This window comes from Dipodomys spectabilis, unplaced genomic scaffold (genome assembly GCF_019054845.1).
Source record: "Dipodomys spectabilis isolate Male_0828 unplaced genomic scaffold, ASM1905484v1 ptg000019l, whole genome shotgun sequence".
Lineage (NCBI taxonomy): Eukaryota > Metazoa > Chordata > Mammalia > Rodentia > Heteromyidae > Dipodomys > Dipodomys spectabilis.
The window spans coordinates 11,286,899-11,305,309 of NW_024870696.1; the positions used below are offsets into that span (position 1 = coordinate 11,286,899).

Here is an 18,411-nt window from a genome sequence, read left to right on the forward strand (position 1 = left end):
GGACCCATGACCCACCAAAAAAAAAAAAAAAAAAAAAAAAAACTACCCAAGTTTACAGAGATCCTGTTAAATAGCCAAAGAAACAGGGGTAACCTGGAACTTAAAATTAGTGTGTAGAATAAAAACAGCTTGCTGTGATGACCCTTATAGAATTCAAACCTAAATCCAAGTAGCCAGTGTTAGAATTGAATTGAAATATGGAAGCCCAGAGAGTTGAAGAATTATATTGCTATACGTTTGTTATAAGAACTGTTAAGATTAAGAATAGTTTTTATTCCTTGGGGGAGGGACATATAAAGCAACAAAAAATCACATATATAATAAAAACATTAGAAACGATAGCAAGAATGAAAAATCACTTGTGTCCCTATCTTGGAGTTCATTTCCCTTAACATCATCTTATCCAACCTTTTCTGCTTGTCTCAGACATATACATATTATTGCAAATAAGGGTAACCATAGGACCTATGTTTCTTTGGGCCTGGCTTACTTCACTTAATATAATTTTCTCCAAGTCTTTCCATTTCCTAAGAAATGGGGCAATGTCATTCTTTCTGATGGAGACATAGAGTTCCATTGTGTTTATATACCATATTTTCTTGATCCATTCATCTACTGAGGGGCATCTGGGTTGTTTCCATATCTTAGCTATGGTAAATAATGCTCTAATAAACATAGTTGTGCTGGTAAAACAAAATGTTTAAATAGGGATACAGATTGACTCATTGCAACAATGAGATGTACAGACACTATGTCGAAAAACGAACTTTACAATTTAGGTGGGGGGGTGGATGGTAGGGGAAAAACAAAGGAGGAGGCAACAATGCTGTATAAGAAATGTACTCATTACCTTGCTCATGTAACTGTAAACCCCCTGTACAGTATTTTCACAATAAAAAACATTTAAAAAAAGAATAGTTTTATTCCTTCAAGATGAGGAATCTAAAGAAAAAATGTCTCTTAGAATAATATTTTGAGTTGAATTTTCAGTAAATTAGTGTTTTTACCAATAAAGTGCTATATTTTACTAATCTATTTACAACTAATGAAGTATAGTACTGATTTTCAGTCTTCTCTAGACCTGCTTCCATGATACATAACAATTTCTTTTTACTCACTCTCTAGTATATTGGCTTTCTTTTTTATTATATCCAAGAAAGCATTCATTCTTATCAAATGAAATCTAGGCCTGAGATGTAGTTCAGAGGCAAAATATTAGCCTAGCAAGTACAATACCTTGGGTTCATTCAATCCTCAGTACCACAAAGGAAAAGAAAACAAAACAATAAAATCTGTTTCTGCAGTTTGTAAAAATGATCATGCAACATAGTCCTTTATTAATAGGAATAATATTATCCAGGAATGCTGGTGCATACCTATAATCACACAAGAAGATGAGGCAAGAGGATTGTATATTTGATAGAAGCCTAGGCTACATAGAGAGAATCTGTCAGAGTTAGAGAGAGAGCACAATAGGGAAAGAGGGAAGGAAGGAAGGAAGAAAGGAAGGGAGAGAGGGAGGGAGGGATGTAGGGAGAGAGGGAGGGAGGAAGAGAAGGAAAAAAGGAGGGAAGAAGGGAGGAAAGGAAGGGAGGGAGAGATGGAGGGAGGAAGGGAGGAAGAAAAAAGAAAATAGGGATATGGGGAAGTCAGACATGATCAATCTATGTCATACACATGTGAAATGTTTATAATGAAAATAATTATTCTATACATTTAACAATAAAATTTCACGAGTTACTGTCATTTCTATTTTATCTATTTTATTTTCTTGTACTTGAGATTGAATCCAAGTCTCATATCTGAGTATCTTGCCACTTGAGTCATATTTTTAACCCCTTCATTTTCATATTGTTTGGGGGATAGTATCTTAACAAGTATGCTATGGCTAGCCTTGACCCCAAGATCCTTCTACCTCTACCATCCAAGCATATGGAATTACAGGTGTGCACAACCATGCTTCACCATGTATTTCTTCTTATAATTGTGTGAACCTTCTATACTCAAGAAGTCAATTTCTTTGATATTTAAAGAAAATTCTCGCTTGAATTTTTTTCTTTTCTACTTTTTTTTTTTTTTCAATCATGGGGCCTGAACTCTGGGCCTGGGCATTGTCCCTCAGCTCTTCGGCTCAAGGCAAGCACTCTACCACTTGAGCCACAGAGTTACTTCCGGCTTTTTCTGCTTATGTGGTGCTGAGGAATCGAACCCAGAGCCTCATGCATGCAAGGCAAGCACTCTACCACTGAGCCACCTTCCCAGCCCCGTGAATTCTCTTAATCAAGAGAATGAAGCACTGAAACAGTGTCAACATTTAAAGCAGGCAGCATTTTTCTGGAAGTGGAAAAAAAAATAGTTCTGCCAAAAGCTCCAACCTTTTCAATGGCAGCAACAGCAGAAGCCATCTCTCTTTGACCTCATTTCTGAGTCATTTCTCTGAGTGTTGAGCAGCAATGTCTTCATTCTTAAAACAGGCAGCAATAACCAAGCATCCAGTCTTGCTTTAACTCTTACTATAAGAGACATAAGCCGATGAACTTGGAAAATCCACTCAATCTTTGTATAACTCTGTCTCATTTAAATGTCAGTTGTTTTCCCAACATTCTCAGTCTAATACTCTTGAAGAAGCATTCTAGGAGGAATACCTGCTATGCAAACAATTAGGTCATGTTAAAGAGAAATGTCTCCATCTACTGGTAGAAAAATAGACTGCTCTTAGAATACAGTCAGTACCAGTAACTCACTGTTTTCTCAGTTCCCGATCCATAACTTTCTTTCAATGCATGTGTCTGTCAGCTTCACTTCAACATCTAATAAGCCAGATGGAAGAGTACTAGCAAGAGCTCATAACATATATTAAATGCCTATACTGGAAATACAAAAGAGTATAGCAGTGTTCATGCCTGTAATCCTAGCTAATTCTTTCAGGAGGCTGAGATCTTACAATTGTGGTTTCAATCCAGAGCAGGCAGAAAAGTCTATGAGACTTTTATCTTCAATTAACCAGAAAAAAAAGTAAGAAATAGAGATGTGGTTCAAAGGGTACAGCACCAGCTGTGAGTCAAAAAGCCAAATGACTGTGTTAGGCCTTGAGTTCAGGTCTCAGAACTGGCACTAAACAGATTTCTTTTTATGAGTAGGAATGAGAAAGGAAGTTTGCTTTATTCTGCTGTGTTACACCTAGTCAATACCTTTCCATAAATCACAGCTCAGAAAAATCAAGCAAGAAATCAATGGCATGAGTTAGAAAGGGATAAAAGTGACAATGAACCTATTCTCAGCCATTATGATTACCTACATGGAAAATACCAAGGAAACTAAGCAGGATATTTTTTAAAAATGGACAACTAAAGAGTGTGTTTATCAAAGCCTAATGATATGTAACCAATTCATAAAATTAGATGACCATATTAAGCAACACAAGTGAGTCTCAGAAAGTCAAAAATCTTGTTTTCTCTTATACATGGGATCTCGTTCAACCTTAACTAAAAATAAGGCATAAATGTAGAAGGTAGACTGTTGGAAGAATTGAAACAATATGATTGAATATAAGTATTCATGGAAATCGCATAAACAATGAAACCCATGAAAACTGTTTTTGAAAGAATATAAAACAGTAGTAGGAATAACTTTAACCCCTCTTAAATCACCTTGGCAATAAAATTAAATTGAAAAAACTCAGTAGATGATCAAAATGTACTTTATACATATGTATTGAGCAAGCCAAGGAAAATGCAACCAAAAATCTTCAAATTAATACCTCTCATTACAGAGAGAAATAAAATGATGAGGTATAAAATTAATAAAGCATATAAAGTATTCATGTGCTGAAATTCTAAAAAACTGATGAAAGGTGACAAATTAACGTGGAGAAATGCCACCTCCAATAGTACATGCTGATTCCAGCTACCTGATCTAAATTAGTCAAAATCCCAACAATATAAACTCTTGGAAATATAAACTTTTTTGTGGATTGAACCGAGGGCTTTGTATCTTCTAGGCAAACACTCTACCACTTAGCTACATTCCCTTTAATTTTCATTTTTTAAGATCAAAAAAGAAAACTTTAGAACTTTTAAACTTCTAGTTAAGATCGAAGGAATCACAGTATTTGATTTTTTAACATTTTCTGTGAAAGACTAGATCACAAAAGAAAAACTATTTTTGATTTGTCATTTGGCAAAGAGGTTTTTGTCTCTTTATTTCTTAAGTGATTGCACAAAGGAGTTTCAATTTAACATGCTAGTTTGTGCATACAATATATCTTGATCAATGCTATTCCTTCTATAATTCCTCCCCATCTTTCCCAGTCACCCATCCCTTCAATTTTCCTACATTATTTTCACATATGTACATTGAATATCATGACTGGATTCACCTACATACCTTCTCTGATATATAGAAGTTATATCTAATTTATAAATGTGAATGTAAACATATCCAGGGTTATCTGCATATATAAATGAATTAGCTAAAGTATGATACATGAAAGGGAGAATTCCAATGGTGTAACTTCTCTGAACTTACAGTCAAACAAAAGGCATACTAGCTGGGAGAAGATGAGGGAAGTTGTGACATTGATCAAAAAGAAGTGTACTCAGTCCTCACCTTTACAATAAAAAAAGAATATCAGAAGCTAGAACTTAAGGTTGTGAGGGGGTTGGGGTCAAGGGAAAAGACAGTGGACAAAGTAAAGAGTTTTGAAGATACCAACATCACAAAATATAACAGAAAATCAACCACTCAGACTTATTCCAAATTAATGTATTGCTGAAAGATATTGTTATGTTGAAAACTAGGATAATTACTTGCAGATTATATATCCAGCCATTAAACTCTTTCTGTCATTGCTCAAGAACCTTAAAACCCTATAGGAAGAAAAGAAACAACCTAAATTTTTTAATGTGCAAAAGTTAGAATAAAGGTGTTAAAGTAAATAGTATAATAGTGACAAGTAGTACATGCAAGAAAGTACATTCAATGTCATTGAACTTAAAATTAAGTTCATTAAAATCATGATGAAATACTAGTACACAATGATTAGAGGAGCTGTAATTATATGCTGACAATATCAAATGCTGATGAAGTTGCAAATGAAATGAAACTCCATTGCATAGCTTGTAGACATGCAAAGTAGACATCACTATTGGAGAGGGGGAGCCAGTACTGGAATTGGAATTTGAACTTAGGGGACTCATACTGGCCAGTTTGGTGTTCTACCACTTGAGTTACACCTTCAGCCCTTTGTACTCTGGTTATTTTGAGATAGGACTTTGCTTTGTGTGTGAAGCCACACTTGGTAATCTTTCTATTTTATTCTTCCCACTGTAGCTGAAATAAAAGGCATACCCCACAGCTAGTCTGACCTCAAACTACAGTGCTTGTATTGCACCTTCCTGAGTAGCTAGGATTACAGGCATGCACCATTGTATTGGGTTTGGCTCATCATTCCTGAAAATAGTGTGGTGCTTTTTGTTTTATGAGCATAAATTACATTTTTTGTTTTATGAGCATAAATTACATTAGGTATCCCACACCTAGAGAAATAAAAGTTTATGTTCCCATGGAAACCTGGTTGCAGCTCTATTTACCATTACTCAAAACTGGAGAAACCCAAATATTCTCTGACCAGATAAATAAACTGAGATTACCACACAGTGGAATTCTATTCACCAAAACTAATGAACTACTGCTACTGCAACCATTGAAAGGAGTCTCAAATAAATTCTGCTGATTTTTGAAAAGGAAACGTTTAAATCAATGGTGGTGCTTTATGATTACATTTGTATGTCATTGGCCTAAAGAGAAAACTGTAGAGGTGAAAATAGGCTTCCAGTTTAGGGTTGAGGGACATATGTGTCAAAAAATAGCACCAGGGAAGTTTGGACTGGAATAGCCTGACCTTGGTGGTAATTACACAAATCCAAATAGAATTTCTCACTAAAATTATTACTTTTGTTTAGGACACATAAAATGCAAAACTATCTTTAAAAGCATTGCTTTTATCTAAATATATTCATATACATATACATATATTTGTATGAACCTTTGAGTCTTTGCTCTCTTTTGGAAAACTGTGTAGCAAAAAAGAATCCAGTTGAAGTTCATTTCTCTTTCTGGAATATAGGATTTCTAGTACAATCTGGATATGGAAAACAGGAATAATGACCTTGGGGATTCAAGACTGAATGGTGGGCTGGCAATGTGGCTTAATGGTAGCATGCTTTCCTAGCATGCATGAAGCCCTGGATTTGATTCCTCAGTACCACCTAAACAGAAAAACCAGAAGTGGTGCTGTGACTCAAGTGGTAGAGCTCTAGCCTTGAGCAAAAGAAGCTCAGCGACAGTGCCCAGATCCTGAGTTCAAGCCACAGGACAGGCAAAAAAAACACTTATGAGCCTGAGTTGTCTTAATCCTCCTCTTTGTATTGCCTGGGTTGAACCACAGAAAGCAGACCTTTGTGATTGCTGATGTCATTATGGTAGAGGAAGGGCATTTGAACTTAAATCAAATAATCCTAGTAATAAGCATGAAGCTGATTTAAGTCGGTAGCTGTTGAACTCTTAGCAAGTTGTGTGGTTTGATCCACTGTGGATTTGGTTCTCAGAGGCAGAGTTGAAACAGACAGCAGACAATAAAGGAAAGTCTAAGGGATAAAGCCCTGGGGTTTGAGGCACACTGACTGTGAGTCAGATCCTCCACTGGGATTGTCAGCCACCAAGGCCTGAGCATACATCCAAGTAGGAATGACAAAGACCCCACCCAATAAATTATCATCTCAGTGGCCCAACCCAAATTTAGGCACTTCAAACTTTTAATGATTCATTACATAGTGTGGAGTCTGCTAGCAGAAGTTTAATGAGTCCCCATGTGCCTGGTGTGTTTGTTCTCAGAGGACATCTTGAACATGAAATCATACATTTTCAGAGAATGTGTTCCTTTAATATAAATAATGATTCTTGAGAGCCTTTCTTCTAATTTGAGAAAAACTGTACCAAGTGCCAACTCCTGTAATTAAAGTTGAACTACTCAGCCACCCCACCCATACCTTCCTTCCGTGTTCAGCGAAGCAAAGAGACACCGGGAATTAAGTCCAGGCTGCTCTCTCTTGCTTGCTTCTCACTTCAATCTAACCCTAAGTCCTGATCATTCTGTCACTATTTCTTTCCTATCTCTCAAATCCAATTGCTGGTTTTCATTTACTTGGTAATTGTCTCATAACTTCCTGGAGTTATTAACATGCTTTTCCTTCTCTTTCCTAGCACAATCTTTAAGTTACAGAAATTGATCTGGGAAAGATGGGGGAGAATGATGAACAAAATGACATTGGTCAAGATGCATTGTATTCATCAACTGACCTGTTGATTTGAAACCCCTTCACAGAGCTACTTAAAGATAATTTTTTGAAAATTATCTTTTTTAGGAGCTAGGAAGGTGGCTCAGTGGTAGAGTGCTTGCCTTGCATGCATGAGGCCCTGGGTTCGATTCCTCAGGACCACATAAGTAAAAAGAAAAAAGCTGGAAGTGGCGCTTTGGCTCAAGTGGTAGAGCGCTAGCCTTGAGCTGAAATGCTGAGGGACAGCGTCCAGGCCCAGAGTTCAGGCCCCAAAACCGGACCCAAAAAAAAAAGAAAAGAAAAGAAAAGAAAACGAAAATTATCTCCTGGATGTATTCTATAGATATCATCCTATTTCCTGACTACACTCATCTTTTCTCTATGTGAGCTAAAATAAAATTGAAATCCTCTATTCAGGCACCTTACTCTTACCTAGGCCCTCTGTCATTTCCTCCTGACCAATACCCTTCACCCTGATAAGTCAAACCACTATCTGTCATCTCCTTGATCTACACATTTTTTCTCTCCTTTACCTATGCCCAGTCTTTTACTTTTAAGTTATTCATTCTTCAAGATTACCAACGCACATCTCTTTCTCAAGGAAACCCAAATCTCAGACTAAGTTATGTGCCTACGCTGTCCTCACCAAAGCATACTGATCACCTTGGATTTTTCTATAATCCTTCTACATCTGTATATCCATAGTCTTAGCATTATATACTTGATGAGTAACTGGAAAATAGAAATGAAATAGAAATGACTACATGAATAATTTTCTTTTCTTCTTGCTAGTACCAAGGCTTGAGCTCAGGGCCTGGATAAGCTCCTTTATCCAAAGTATATGCATATATACATATATGTGAATACACACACATATATAAATAAATACATATATATATATATATATATATAAATAGGTCCTTATGAGCTATAGGTGTGGTGATATGTTACAGAAAGCTGGACCATATTTCCTTTAACTGTGTTTTGATATCAATTATTCAACCAGTGTTTATCAACCAGCCAATTCCCTCAACCTCTATTATTCACTACTCTATATTAATATTAATGTTTTTAGTTACCATCTATGTTTATTGAAAGTAAAAGAATTCCATAATATTCAAAAGTATTTAATGACCTATAGATTATTAAACTAATGTAGGTGATGACTTAAAATATATAACATATTGAGTCATATTTTACATAAGTTAATTCAGAAAAGCAAAGTAAATTTGATATGGTGAGGTAGAAATGATTATTTCAAATATATAATCAAAGTTACATGGTGAATACATTGATGATAGAAACGATGAATTATGGGGAAACAATGGTTTGAGGTGGAAGGCTACATTGATTTCTAAAGACAAAAACAATGAAATTGTTTAAAAGTTTTGCAGGCCAGGTACCCATAGCTCAAGCCTATAATCCTAGTTACTCAGCAGGCTGAGATCTGAGGATTCTGATTCAAAGCAGCCCAGGCAGGAAAGTCCATGGGACTCTTATCTCCAATTAAGCACCAGAAAACCAGAAGTGGCACTTTGGCTCACATGGTAGAGCTCTAGTCTTGTGCTGAAGCACTCAGGGACAGCACCCAAGCCCACAGTTCATGCCCCATGACTGACAAAAAATAAAATAAAATAAAATAAAATAAAAAGTCTTGCTGAGGTCAGGTGCCAGTTGCCTGTAATCTAAATACTCAGGAGGCTGAAATCTGAGAATTCTGATTCAAAGCCAGCCCAGACAAGAAAATCAGTGAGACTCTTATCACCAATGAGCTACTCAGAAAAAGGCAGAAGTAGCACTGTGGCTCAAGTGATAGAGCTCTAGCCTTGAGCACAGAGAGGCTCAGGGACAGAGTGCAGGCCCTGAGTTCAAGCCCCAAGAGCAGAAAAAAAATACTACAAAAAAACAAAAACAAAAAAGTTTTGCTGATGGTGAGACAAAAACAAGGGGGAACCGATGCAAAAGCAATATACACAAGACAATATGTTGGAAATGATCTGTACAACTTCGGGGGATTGGGGGTAGAAAAATGAGGGAAGGGGTAACAAGTTTGACAAGACATGTACTTATTATCTTACTTATGTAACTGTAACCCTTCTTTACATCACTTTGACAAAAAAAAATTTTTTTTTAAAGCTTTTGCTGCAATCTGCTGCAGTTTCTCAGCAAGTTTCTTTGCAAGGCAGTCAGTAAACAGGAAAAGTTACAGGAAGAAGAAAAACGATCTTTGAAAAAGATGACATTAATTACCAACCTATTGACCATGCTGCCAATTTTATTTATAGAGAGCAAGAAATTTAGGAAAGGACAAAAAATAGTTTCATGGAAGGATGAAAACAATGATAGAACTTTTCAGTTAACAAACCATTCATCGATACGGTTGACCTTCAGAGCTGGAGACTCTGTTCTAGGAACAAATGAATATTCATTTAGATAAGCATAAACTGGGGTGTGCACAGACATGTCACGAGACTTTGAAAAGCTTCCCCCAACTCTGGAATTGTAGGATCCCCTTCCATGCTGCCTTCACATCCTTGTTTCTCAAAGTGTAGATGAGTGGGTTGAGTAGTGGGGTGATAATACAGTAGAAAAAGGACAGGAACTTGGCTTGGGAACTTTTGGATGGAGATAGAAGGTACAAGTAGATACCTGGCCCAAAGTACATGGTGACAACCACCAAGTGTGAGCTGCAGGTGCTGAGTGCCTTGTGCCTTCCCTCAGTTGACGATAATTTCAGCACAGCCCTAGCAATGAGGGTGTAGGAGATGAGTACAATGACAGGGGCCACCATTCCAAAAGGAATGGCTACCAATGTCAGCGATAGGTTGATAACAGTAGTGTCACCACATGCCAATTTGATCAGAGCTGGTACTTCACAGAAGAAGTGGTCTAAGATGTGATGCCCACAGAGAGGAAGCTGGAGGGTGAGTGTAGCTTGAAGCAGGGAATTGACCAAGCCACTGAACCAGGACACAGCTACCAGCCATACACATACCCAGGGATGCATGATCAGACTGTACCTGAGAGGCCGGCAGATTGCCACGTAACGATCAAAGGCCATCACTGCCAACAGGGCACATTCAGTGCAGCTGGTACAGCTGAAAACATAGACCTGTGTGGTGCAGCCCCAGGAAGCAATTGTCTTCTCTGGACCCCAGAGGTTGGCCAGCAGTTGTGGCGCAATGTTGCAGCTGATGCTGAGGTCCAGCAGAGACAGGTGGTCCAGGAAGAAGTACATGGGTGTCTGGAGTCTGGGTTCCACCATGGAGAGGAAGATGATGGAGCTATTGCCTATGAGGGTGAGAAGATAGGAGACCAGGACCACCGCAAACAGGGGGATCTGTAGCCATGGATACTCTGAGAAGCCCAACAGGACAAATGTGTTGGGGAAACTCACATTTCCTCCTGCCATGGCTTTGTCCTGAAAGGAAAGACACAAATTTTGAAGACAAATATGACTTTTCCTTTTGTAATAACTCCAAGGCAACATTTGAACCTTCCACTAAGTTGGTAGGATAATTGGTATGTTTTTTTCACAAGCACCTGACTCTGAATAACTTTTTTCTAGGAAGTGGATTTTAATTAACTGCTGGGTACCAATGGTTCATGCCTGTAATTCTAGCTACTCAGGGGCCTGAGATCCAAGGATTGAAAGGTTGAAAGGCCCCCTGGGCAGGAAAGTGTGAGACTCTTACCTTTAATTAACCCATTAAGCTGGAATTGGAGCTTGGCTCAAGTGGTAGAGCCTAGCCTTGAGGAAAAATAGCTCAAAGACAGTGTCCAGGCCTTGAGTTCAAGGCCCAGGGCTGGCACAAAGATAATTATATCCAGCAATAAATTAGCTAGAAATTTGCAGTTATGAGAAATTCTACATAGAACCTAGTCATCTCCAGTATGTGTGATTATTTGAAAACTTCTCCTCTTCCTAATTTCTTTCTCACTTGTTCTCTCTCTCTCTCTCTTGCTCGCTCGTTCTTTCTCTCTCTCTCTCGCTCGCTCGCTCTCTCTCTCTCTTTTCTCTAAGTTAATGAGGTTCTAATTCAAGACCTTGTGTTTTCCAGGCAGGTGCCACAGCCACAGACTCCATGTTTCATTCTCAAGATTGCACATGTGTTGTGACTCTCCCACATTTTCAACAACACTTGCTATTTTCTGGGAGATTTGTTGTTGTTTTGATGTGGATATTTTTGTTGTTTGTATTTGTTTTGGGTAGTAGCAATGGATGATAGCGAAGAATCTTCTGTCAGGTTTTTTTTTATCTGAATGCAAAAGGTTCCAATCCAATTGACTATAACCAGGAGTAAAAAGAATGGAAAGCAAACATCACTTGCAGCAGTTAAAGAGATCACTAGAGTCCTATGCAAAAGCTGTGCTCTCGCTGAACCAAAAAAGCATGTGGATTTTTATTGTGGAACCTATATATATTCCTATATGAAAGTATAATAACTTCTTAATCATTATGTTTTTTGTTGTTGTTGAAGAACATTGCCTTCTTACTGGGGGGCCTGCAAATTAACTAGGCTCAAGATAAAGGCATCCCAGATTCCTCCATTTTATATCTGACTTTGTCCTGATCCATTCTCTCCTGCAAGTCATTTTATAGCCAGGAAGAGTCTGACCACGTGCAGGGCACCAGAGACTCATGTCACAAAACCCCACCTGAGCAGTCCTGACACACTGGATTATCAAACCACCTGCTGCTCCTCTGACCTCTTCTGTGACTTACGATTGTTTCACCCCTGCTCCCAATTCTCCCTATTTCACTGCAGGGAAACGTCTGTATCCCAGAAGATAGCGAAAGATGGTTAAAGATGTACCAACGTGATGTCTTCTTGTAGCCATCACATTAAAGATCTTTCTCTGCTCTTCACCCGATCTTTTTACTTGGCACATAGAGGTGAGTAGCCAGACCTGACTATGTAAAAGTCCTAAAATATGGCCTTGAGGTCTAAAAACTCAGTTTCCATAAAGCACAGGTATGGGCAGACACATTAACCAACATGTTTGTGATGCAGTTAGATGTTATGGAGCAAGAGATCATGTGTATGGTCAGGGTGTCTAGTTTGAGGCTGTGAACAGAGTTTATACCTACAATAAATGGCTCTGAATCGACAATCTGGCAGCCAGACACAAAAACCCAGATGATTTAACAGGAGGAACATCAGCACCCTAAGCCTCAGGCTTCTTGCACTGAAATGTAAACAAATTGTGTTTAATGCCCTTCCTTTGGAAAGATGGAAATATATTTTTTCATTATTACTATTATTATATTTAGTTTTAATTTTAATTTCATTGTCAAGGTGATGTACAGAGGGGTTACAGTTACATAGGTAAGGTAGTGATTACAGTTCTTTTTTTTTTGTCAGTCATGGAGCTTGAACTTAGGGTCTGGGCGCTGTCCTTCAACTCTTCAACTCAAGGCTAACGCTCTACCACTTGAGCCACAGGTTTCTGAGTGGTTTATTGGAGATAAAACTCTCATGGATTTTCCTGCCTGGGCTGCCTTTGAAATGCAATCCTCAGATTTCAAGGTCCCGAATTGTTAGGATTACAGGCATGAGCCACCAGTGCCCTGCATGTTTAACTTGTTTAACTTATTATCCCCTCCTCCATTTTTCTCCCTCCCTCCCACCTAATCCCCTCCCCAAGTTGTACAGATCATTTTGAACATATTGTCTTGTGAGCATCTCTGTTACATAGGATCCCCTTTGTCCTTTGTCTCACTATTTCTAGTTCCTCTCCTTCCTCAATTCAGATAAATGTATATACAATACCCAGGGTACCAAAATCAAATACAGTAGACTCAGTGGATAAACCATAGCAAGGAAACACACACACACACAGAGAGAGAGAGAGAGAGAGAAATCACACAGTACATTGAATACAATAACAAAGAAAAACCTCTTGAGTCCATGTCTTAGAGTTCATTTTGCTTAGCATCATCTTATATGGTCATATGTACATAGCTATTGAGCTGTTCTGCTCATCTGCTAAGATTATCCTAGATGTATACTAATTATTACAAATTAGGGAAACCATGGAACCTATTTTCTTTGGGTCTGGATTACTTCATTTAATATGATTTTTTCCAACTCCTTCCATTTCCTTACAAATGGGGGCTGTGTCATTCTTTCTGATGGAGGCATAGAATTCCATTTTACACACACACAAACACACACATCTGTATATATACACACACATGTAAGTCACATTTTCTTGATCTATTCATCTACTGAGGGGCATGGAAATATATTTTAACTATTCTCTTTCCCCTCTCCCTGCACTGTTTTGGCTGGTAGTCACTGAGACACCCATAAATTACAATATGGATTCTAAAATTACTCATTCTGAATAATCTAATTCATTTCCCCCAAATCAACCTAATTCCTTCCTGCACTATTGCCCAAATAGATGTTCATATTATGCTGATTGTCTCCTGTGCCTTATCTTTAAGCAAAGCACTATCTCAACTCATTGACCTAAGATATCAAAGAACTTTCATTCTATTTATCTCCCTGAATTCCACCCAACACTGTGCAGTCAGTTCAAGTTTCTGAGTCTTTTTTTCTTTCCTTTCCTTTTTCTTGAATGAGCTGATTTTTTTAATTGGCCAAAATGTACGTTTAATTTCAACATAACAAGTTGAAAGTCATTCTGTTTCTTGATGTCACAAAGAAAAGGACCTCAGGAATTTTAAAGTTGATAAAATATCTTTATTTAAAAAGGTCTCAGGAACAAAATAATGAGGGAGCTCTGCAAATATTTCCAAACTACAATAGTGATGTGAGAAAGATGGTAGAGGAAATATCAGATGTTAATTTCTTTTTCAAAGAATAAGAACCTAATATTTTGCACAATATGTTTTAGGACTCAGTTCCCCCAATATTTCCTTGGATCTGAAAACCACTGTTCAATGTGGTGATATGGAGAAAGGTTGGGTCATAATTATGTTTTAAAATACTACATCCTCAAAGCTTCCCATTTGATTGCTAGGTTTTTACCTGCTATGTGGTAAACAGCTCACCCTCAGTTGGTAAGGGAGGAAATGTTCTTTACAATCCTTTCTATCATTTTCTACGGAAGGAAGAAGTCTTAACCTATGTGCTCCCTCTTAACTTGGTTTCCCTCTTACTTACTTTGAGGTTTCCAAAGGAAAAGGTGTGGAGACCAAGATCAAGAACTGGAACTGTTTAGGTGCAAGACAAAGTGGTCCAGGTTGTCTCATCGGTGGAGCTGGGTTGAACACACAGGGTGATGGCAATAACTTGAATCCAGACAAGAGAAGGAATTTGTTTCCTCCGAGGCCTCCTGTTTCTCATTCTCTTGGACCCTATGGGACTGGAGATTAGTGCATGGGCTAAATTGGTAGAAACAATTCTAGAAGGATTTCGGCTAATTTTAATTCTGCTTAGAATGATGTTTGTCCTGATCCACAGGCTGCTCAATAGGAAATGTGCTCATTACCTTATTCATATAACTGTAATCCTTCTGTACAGCATTCTTACAATTAAAAAGTACAAAAAAAAGCTGGAGGTAAGACTCTGAAAAAATTAAATTGTTATGGAACAAGACTGAAATAGATTATGTGAGCATATCATGCCTTTTTCATTGACTCCCTGTCTGGGAATGTGCAGAGGTACAGACTGAGCTCCACGACAAGGGACTTCCTTTTGAACTTTTCAATATTTTACTCCCAAGTGCAGACTCAGCCTTACTTAGCTTCTGAGGTCACATAAGATCAGAAATGCTCAGGAAGGAATAACTGTAGATAAATGCCACCTTTAATCCATGTGAAGCAATATACTCTAAATATAAACATATCACTTCAATAGAAGACAGAGATGTTAGGGCCAGCCCTGTGATTCTCACTTGTAACTATCGCTATTTGGGAGGCAGCAATCAGTAAGACTGTGGTTCAAGGCCAGCTCTGAGAAAAAGTTAGTGAGATGCCATCTCAACTAATTTCCTGGGCCTGGTTGGCATGTGCTTGGAATCTAAGCTATATAGGAAGCATACATAGAGAGATTGCAGTATGATGTTGGCCCTGGACCAAAAGCAAGAAACTAGCCAAAAGTAGCTAAAGCACAAATGGTGTGTGGTTAGCAAGCAAAAGACATTGATTTAAACCCTAATACCATCTGAAAGAAAGGAAAGAGGGAGGGAAGAAAGAAGAAAGAAAAACAGACAAAGAAAAGAGAAAAGAAAGGAGGGAGAAAGGAAGGGAGGGAAGAAGGAAAGAAGGAAGGAAGGAAGGAAGGAAGGAAGGAAGGAAGGAAGGAAGGAAGGAAGGAAGGAAGGAAGGAAGGAAGGAAGGAAGGAAGGAAAGAAAGAAGAAAAGAAGGAAGGAGAAAGAAAAAAGAAAGAAAGAGAGAGAAGAAGACAGGGAAAAGAAGGGAAGGGAAGGAAAAATTTGAGATATATTTTATTAATATTTTATTTTCTCACCATAAATGCACCTATATGGCACATGTATTGTGTTATACTTTGCAATACCATTTTTCTTTAAATATTTTTCCACGTTGTAACACCATGATTTTGCTCGTTTTCCAATGTTGCTGTCATCACCACAAAGTTGAACATCATCACATAACTAGAGAAGGTAAAACTTCCTGAGCTTATTTTTAAACATTTTATTGTCTACAATGAGTTTTCCACACTTTGGGGGACTGGTGAAGATCTCATGAGAGCCTAAACTTGGGGAGAGTATTGTCATGATTTTTACAGTTGAGCTTTAGTCCATATTTAAGCACATATTCACAAATCTCCTATGCTCAGCCTATTTTGTTGAAAAATAGCACAAAGTTTATTCACAGAAGAGGCCACTCTGTCCCGATTCCCTGCATTTTCTAAATTTATTTTTGTAGTTGCTTGCAGAGACATATATTTTACCTTTGGAGGAGTCTGGGTTCCAATTAGAGTATCAGTTTACCATTTTAAAGAAAGAAGAGTGAGGGCTGGGAAGGTGGCTCAGTGGTAGAGTGTTTGCCTTGTATGCATGAGACCCTGGGTTCGATTCCTCAGCACCACATAAGCAAAAAAAAAAATGCTGGAAGTTGCGCTGTGGCTCAAGTGGTAGAGTGCTAGCCATGAGTTGAAGAGCTGAGGGACAGCGCCCAGGCCCAGAGTTCAGGCCCCACGACCAGACACAAAAATAAATAAATAAATATAGGTCCCATGGTTTCCCTTATTTGCAATAATACATGTCTAGGACAAGCAGAAAAGGTCAAAATATCTCTACCTATGACTATATAAGATGATGTTAAGTGAAATGAACCCCAAGATAGGGACACAACTTGTTTATTCTTTCTTGCTATTGTTTTTAACATATCTAAAATGTACTACATGAATTTTTTGTTTCTTTTGTATGTTCTTTCCCCACAGTATGACCCCTGTTTTCACTGTATTTGACGTTGGAGCCCTGCATCTTGTATATACATTTTCTAATTTGGGGAGGGGAAGGCAAATAACAAAATGCTGAAATAAGGATTCAGGTTGACCTATTGTAAAAATGAGATGTACCAGACACTATGTTGAAAATGAACTTTACGACTTGAGGGGAGGGAGTTGGAGAGGTGGGGAGGGAAGGGATGGTAGGGGAAAAACAAAGGAGGAGGTAACAATGCTTGATAGGAAATGTACTCATTACCTTACACATGTAATTGTAACCCCTCTGTACACTAATTTTACAATAAAAGACATAAGAAAAGGAAATTATCTCTCTCTTGTCCAATGACTATGCTATTAGAGGTAATAAGAGATAAGGCATATAGACTGAAAATGCAAGTTTGAGCCACTTGTCAATGCCTCATGCCTGTAATCCTAGCTACTCAGGAGGCTGAGATCTGAGGATCTCCTGGCAGGAAAGTCCTTGTGACTCTTATCTCCAATTAAGCACCAAAAAGTCAGAAGTAAAGCTGTGGCTTAAGTGGTGGAGCACTAGTCTTGAGGAAAAAAAGCTCAGGGATACAAAACAGGCATGAAAACAAGTGCCAGGACTGACCAAGAAAAGATAAAGAGAAAATTTGAGGAGCTAGATTTCTTAAACCAATTCATAACCTCCTTTTCTACGTGAACACAGTGATTTTTCAGATCCAAGAAAAGATTGAGACTGAAAAAATGGCTATTTTTCTGGAAGTTACTAGCAAAGAAAAGTGAACAACAATCCCAAATGTTGAAATAGAGCCTCCACCAGGCAGCAACAATAATACTAGGTGTCACATAGCAATCAGCAAGAAAACAGAACACAAAAAATCCTGCCGTTCCATGTCTTTTCATGATTCTAGAGACAAATGGCTACAATTTCAATTAAGTCCAGAATTCTGGGTTGAATTTTGAAACAGAAGCAGAAACAATTATTTGTAAGTGAATTGAGATAATGATAACTATGAGTAAGCTTCTGTGAAGTAGGTATGATCAGCCCCACCCAAGCACTTAAGTGGGGCTGAATCAGAAGAAAGAATTCGGCTGGCACTCTGAAAGAAAATGAGAGTCCAATGGGGCCAAAGCAGCTACTGGGCACACAAGGGAATTTAAAAGATCCCAATAGAGGGTGATGCAAACAATCTCGATAGATCATCAGATCATTGATAACATATACTGAATTGTCTCACAGTACATATATTGAACTTAAAACAACCAGGTTTCAGAAGAACAGCCTCCTTGACAGGTACATCGTTTGACTAGTACATGTTACTGCACCCAGCGGTGGGTTAAGAAGGAATCTCATGGACTTTTCTACCTAGAATAACTTCAAATCACAATCCACCTGTTCTCAGCCTCCAAAGTAACCAGGATTATAGATGTGAGCCTGACTCCTCTCGAAATTTTGAATAACATTTTTATACCCCTGTAAAGAAACTGACTCACGAGGATATAAGAAAGGGCAAGAAGCAAATTCAATAGACCAACAGGCTTTATTTGGGAGGGAAGCCTAAGAAAGGCGACTAAGTCTCATTCAGCCCGGCTGAAGGGAAATGGCATACTCTCTTGCATTTAGGGTCTCTTTAAATATTAGGCAGAAAGAGTGACTTCAAACAGCAGGAGTGTTGGGAGCCCAGATGAAAGCAGGGTGAGT

The 18,411-nt window shown here is 38.2% G+C and overlaps 1 protein-coding gene across 1 annotated transcript; it reads right to left on the minus strand.

The window, feature by feature from the left end:
* Positions 1-9,801: 9,801 nt before the first annotated feature.
* Positions 9,802-10,749, minus strand: LOC122103941 (olfactory receptor 15-like). The gene has a single exon (XM_042674625.1). The coding sequence runs from the start codon at positions 10,747-10,749 to the stop codon at positions 9,802-9,804; it is 948 nt and encodes a 315-aa protein (XP_042530559.1).
* Positions 10,750-18,411: the final 7,662 nt, after the last annotated feature.

What these genes read in the sequence shown, in the direction of transcription:
- LOC122103941 (XM_042674625.1), bottom strand. Translation starts at nt 10,749, where the DNA reads ATGGCAGGAGGAAATGTGAGTTTCCCCAACACATTTGTCCTGTTGGGC.